Below are 4967 nucleotides of genomic sequence, written 5' to 3' on the forward strand. Positions count from 1 at the left end.
TTTTTTTTTTTTTTTTTTTTTTTTTTTTTTGCGGGGGGGGGGGGCCAAGGCCCGCTCGGCCCCCCCCCTGGATCCGCGCCTGCATGTACCTATGCTATGGTGGAAAATATATTTATTATCATTCGCAAAAATTTACAAACTAGCACTTGATACTAATGATGGTATTGACGGAATCATTTTCTTGGTTGATAATACACTCCTTGGCCTTCGATACTATTGTTTTGCATTTATTGTTGACTCGGAGAATGTGATTATTCTTGGGGAATACAAACAGTATCATAATTCCCCCTCATAGCCTTTAGTATGATCAAATATTTTTTGACTTAATAATTATGGAGCAAAACGGTCAAAACATACCTAGAGGAATGACCATGAGTATGAATCCCCTAAAATGTTGTACTCTACGACCCTTTTTCATCTGCAGCCATGGAGGGTGTCTGTATGTACGTCTGCTAATGCGATCAACGTACAAGGATTCATTGATGAGCTCCCTGGCAAGTTCCCCGACCTAGGCTTGGACTTCCAGTACTACGAACACCATACAATGACATAGATCTTTTGGGTTTTCAAAGGCTCTGATGTTAACATCATGATACTCTGCCATTCTATCAACAACAGAAGGTTTGCCATCACGGATGTCATGGACGCCCTCTACGACAAATTCTTACCCAACTCTCTGCCAAAATTCTAGGTTTGTTCACAGATTCACAAGATCCGGAATACGCAATAACATTTACACAAATAACATTTATTAGTAGAAATTGACAATTGTTGTGACAAGCATTTATTTGTAAATGAAGAACGTGCATTTTTCGCCGGTACTAAACTTTTAGAAATAAAAAGTTAATTGACTTTTCATATAAATTTTTGGTATAGAATATTTTAAGCTTATTTGCATATGTGTCATGTTCATACATGCGTGCGTATGTGTACTTAGCGTCATTTTAATAGCGGAGGTGTGGTGTGTGTGTGTGTGTGTGTGTGGTATGGGGGCTTCTTATACAATTGATATTCGGGCAGCACTTACTTCACATGGGTTGGTGAGGTCTTTCTATTTGGCGAAATTAGACTGAAAAGCAACAAATAGATATGTTAATGTACATGTACATGTAGTCCACCAGTATAAGTGAATGTCATCAAATAATGTGTCTAAACTTTTTCTTGCTATGCTAGCACGTAAGTTTTTAGATATATGGATAAGGTTTATTTTTGGCAATGACCTCAGCTCCCATGGCAAAATTGTGCTCGAAAGACTTGGCTATATGTTAGGGGAAATGTATGTTCCTTAAATCTTTCGCCATTTTTATTTTTCACCTTCCGATCTACTCAGGCAGGCCAGATTTTGTGTGATAGTACATGACTTCCCCTCTAATAAGGATCTGAGAGCCCCTGATAGGTATAAAGCAGAGATGGAGACCTTTGGAAGCATGCAAGGTACAACGTTTAAGCATTCTTCCTGGCATGATGTGCGGTAAGCTGGATGGACCTGTCGAGATGCAGGAAACTAACTGGGAAGACTTGAAGGAATTTCTGGTGAAGGCTGCCACTACTTTTCCCATCCCATCAAAGCCACCTTTGGATTTCTGTCGAAAGCAATGGCTAGCCATATTGTTTTTTTATTTTAGCGATTGTAGCGGTTACTGTTGGTCTAGGTGTCGGACTGGGCAAATCCTCTCCCTCTGCAACTACCACCCCAACCCTACCCAGATCGACTCCTACAGTTGCTAACCACTCCTACAACAATCTCTCCTAAAGAACCCACTCAGGCCCCCTACAACTGTTCCGACCCTTGGAACAGACACCCCACCAAACCCTACAACTGTTCCGACCACTGGAACAGACACCCCACCAAACCCTACAACTGTTCCGACCACTGGAACAGACACCCCACCCAACCCTACAACTGTTTTGACCACTGGAACAGACACCCCACCAAACCCTACAACTGTTCCGACCCCTGGAACAGACACCCACCAAACCCTACAACTGTTCCGACCACTGGAACAGATACCCCACCAACCCTACAACTGTTCCGACCACTGGAACAGATACCCAACCAAACCCTACAGCTGCCAACAATCATCCCGTGCTCGTGGCTAAGGTTTCATTCTCTTTTCTTCTAACAACTGTCTATCATTCTACCCTGAAATACGCTGCAATACAAAAGCCATTTTTTACATAATATACATACAATGATTTTTATGATGGCTTTTTTTATTCACGGTACGTATTCACTGATCATACCAGTCACTAACTACATCTGATTATTATATACCGGATAAAATATGTCAGAGCTATTTCTTTGCAACAAGTATAAAACATAATTTATATTTATATTTGTATTTCATAATTCGTCAAATGTGTTAAACTCGCTTTTAGTCATGATTTTGTTGTTTGGAAAATTCGATGTTTATTACAGAGGTAATCTTAAATCATTCGTGCTATATTTATCTCTATAATAGCACGCAACTGAGAATAAACAAAACAAGAGGAGCATGGAGTGGATAAATCATGTATTGGCAATTATTATCACAAAGGGTTTCGTCATCTTTCCAAGTCGCCATTTCTCTTCCCGGTACGGAGTGGCAAATGTAGATTAATGCCTTACCAAAGACATTGGTTCCGTGTCGGCGATGAAACCTTTGTATATACAAACAAGTGCTCAGCCACTCGACTACAACACCTCTTGTTTTAGTAATATTGATATAGTATTGACATACTTTCTTGATTTGATGCAAATCTTTCGGGCTTGTGAGATTGGTATAGTTCATCATGTACTAATAGTTTTCTTCTGATTCTGTGATTGTGTCTTTTAGCGAAGTTATTGTATAATAATAATTATAATAGTGGGTTCTTGTATAGTTCTCATGTCTCTCATACGTGACACTCCTGGCGCTCCCGATTATTATCCTGGCTTTAGCACGGATGCCATACGGCGCTCTCAGCATTTCAGGGAATTAATTCCTGCCAGTTACCCATTTACATCACCTGGGTTGAGTGTGGCAAATTTAGATCAATGTTCTGCAGGACATTAGTGCCGCGGCGGGACTCGTACCGCGGACCTTGTGATCGACAGTCCGGTGACATATCCACTCGACCACGACACCTCCTCACCTATTTGGTGTAATAGACTTTAAAAAAAAAAGTATTTCGGGTTTAATTGCTTTTTGAATCTGTATTCAGTATTTGTCATTACAAGGTGGTCTATTTTTTTTATTGTGACGTATCTACATAACCAAAACTATTATCTTACCATGCTTATTGTTAATATTCCCGTCTTTGTATATTGATCTCTATACCATCTTGGTTTGAAAAAGAGATTAACAGTTGCCAAAGAATGAAAAATTATATAAAGAGTAATATATGACAATTCAACAAAATGATTTTTTTAAGTGCAACGAAATTAGGCTCAAAGTTATGATTGCGTTCTCCCTGCATATGTTCAATAATTCTGTTAATTTATAAACTGTTAATTATCAATTGTTTATTTTTTTTACGTATTTAACAGTAATTTGTTAATGTCTGAAAATGTGTTTTATACATATATTTTTTGTAATATTAGATTATTTAGTATTATATTATTGAACGCTATATTGAAATTTTAAAAATAAATATATAAAAAATGAAATACAAAATTTCAGTCCTGTATGCAAATTTGGAGAAAACTCGAAATTGTAGATGATACAGTGACCTCAAAACATAGGCTATCTTATCGTGGAACATAATTAAAAAAAAAAAAACCAAGGGCAACAATATGTTGTCCTTTCATCACTAATTTATTCACTTCAGTCAAATATTGAAAATAAAGTGTGGGCAAGTCATAATAGCAGCAAAGTATTCATTCTGTTAAGCACTTTGTACTAAAGTCTGCATAAACTAGTACAATTAACTACTGTTTTTGGTGGAAGTGTACGTCAGTGTATCATTTTTTTCTTGTGTGTTTAGTTGAATAATATCAGCATCATTTCTTGTATCCATTTAGTTTTGTTTTAAATTTATATTGCCTCAACTTGGGGTCGGATGTGTTGAGAGTGAATGAGAATAGGTTATAGCCGGGCAGTGTGTATACCAGACAGGTCAAAAGATCTTTTAACACTGTTCTGTACTGGCAGTATATATTAGCCTGAGAAATTAAGACTCAACAACAGGGAAATCCTTAAATGTTTTATGAGCGAGAAGATGATATCTAAATTTGAAATAGTATTAAGTTCAATAACATTTTTTGTCAAACACATATTACGGCAATGAAACAAAAATATTGACAAATAAATAGTAGTGCATTCATAGAACATTAATTAAGTGTCTAGTACCAAAATACATGTATAGCCATGTAATGACTGTTACGCACACGCAAAAATATAATGTTATACCATGAACAACTCTCACAAGGCCACGCCAACAATTTATATTGAGACGTAAGACTCACATTGTGTACGATTCAACCACAGAATCAGGGAATCCCCGGGCCGACTCGGCTGAGTACTTACTTGCGCGAGCGCGAGCGAGAGCTGACGTACGCCAAAGGTCAGGTACGTTTCCAAGCATCACAATGGGTATTTGGGAATGTTCACATTCATGTCCGCCGTGTTAGAACAGATCTGCATAGACGTAGACGTTAGCAGCAATGTAACTGCCAAATTAGGTGTATCAAGATAGTGTTGTTAACAAAGCTGACAGAACTCAAGGCCCACGACTAACACACTTAAAAACCAGGATATCGACCTTTGATTATGACAGACGTGATGTCGAGAGATAACTACGAAACCTTTCAGAGAGATACCAAGGTAAGGTGCGATGGGGTGTTGGATGTCCGGACACCTAACAAACATAAAGTGATCTCTTTGCCTGATCGATTGAACGAAAATGAACATGAATAGCACAAACAATCATGAATTTTTCTGCTTTATGAAACTGTCCAATACATCTTACAAGATTAACGATAAACTTTAGTACTGGTAATGCGATTG

The 4967-nt window shown here is 37.9% G+C and overlaps 1 protein-coding gene across 1 annotated transcript; it reads left to right on the forward strand.

Moving 5' to 3' along the window:
• Nucleotides 1–1464: 1464 nt before the first annotated feature.
• LOC100888405 (platelet glycoprotein Ib alpha chain) lies at nucleotides 1465–2100 on the forward strand. Its single transcript, XM_030985971.1, has 2 exons — nucleotides 1465–1598; nucleotides 1767–2100. Exons 1-2 carry the CDS (start codon nucleotides 1465–1467, stop codon nucleotides 2098–2100), a joined length of 468 nt encoding a protein of 155 aa, XP_030841831.1.
• Nucleotides 2101–4967: the final 2867 nt, after the last annotated feature.

This window comes from Strongylocentrotus purpuratus, unplaced genomic scaffold, assembly GCF_000002235.5.
Source record: "Strongylocentrotus purpuratus isolate Spur 01 unplaced genomic scaffold, Spur_5.0 spur5_scaffold_15, whole genome shotgun sequence".
NCBI classification, from domain to species: domain Eukaryota; kingdom Metazoa; phylum Echinodermata; class Echinoidea; order Camarodonta; family Strongylocentrotidae; genus Strongylocentrotus; species Strongylocentrotus purpuratus.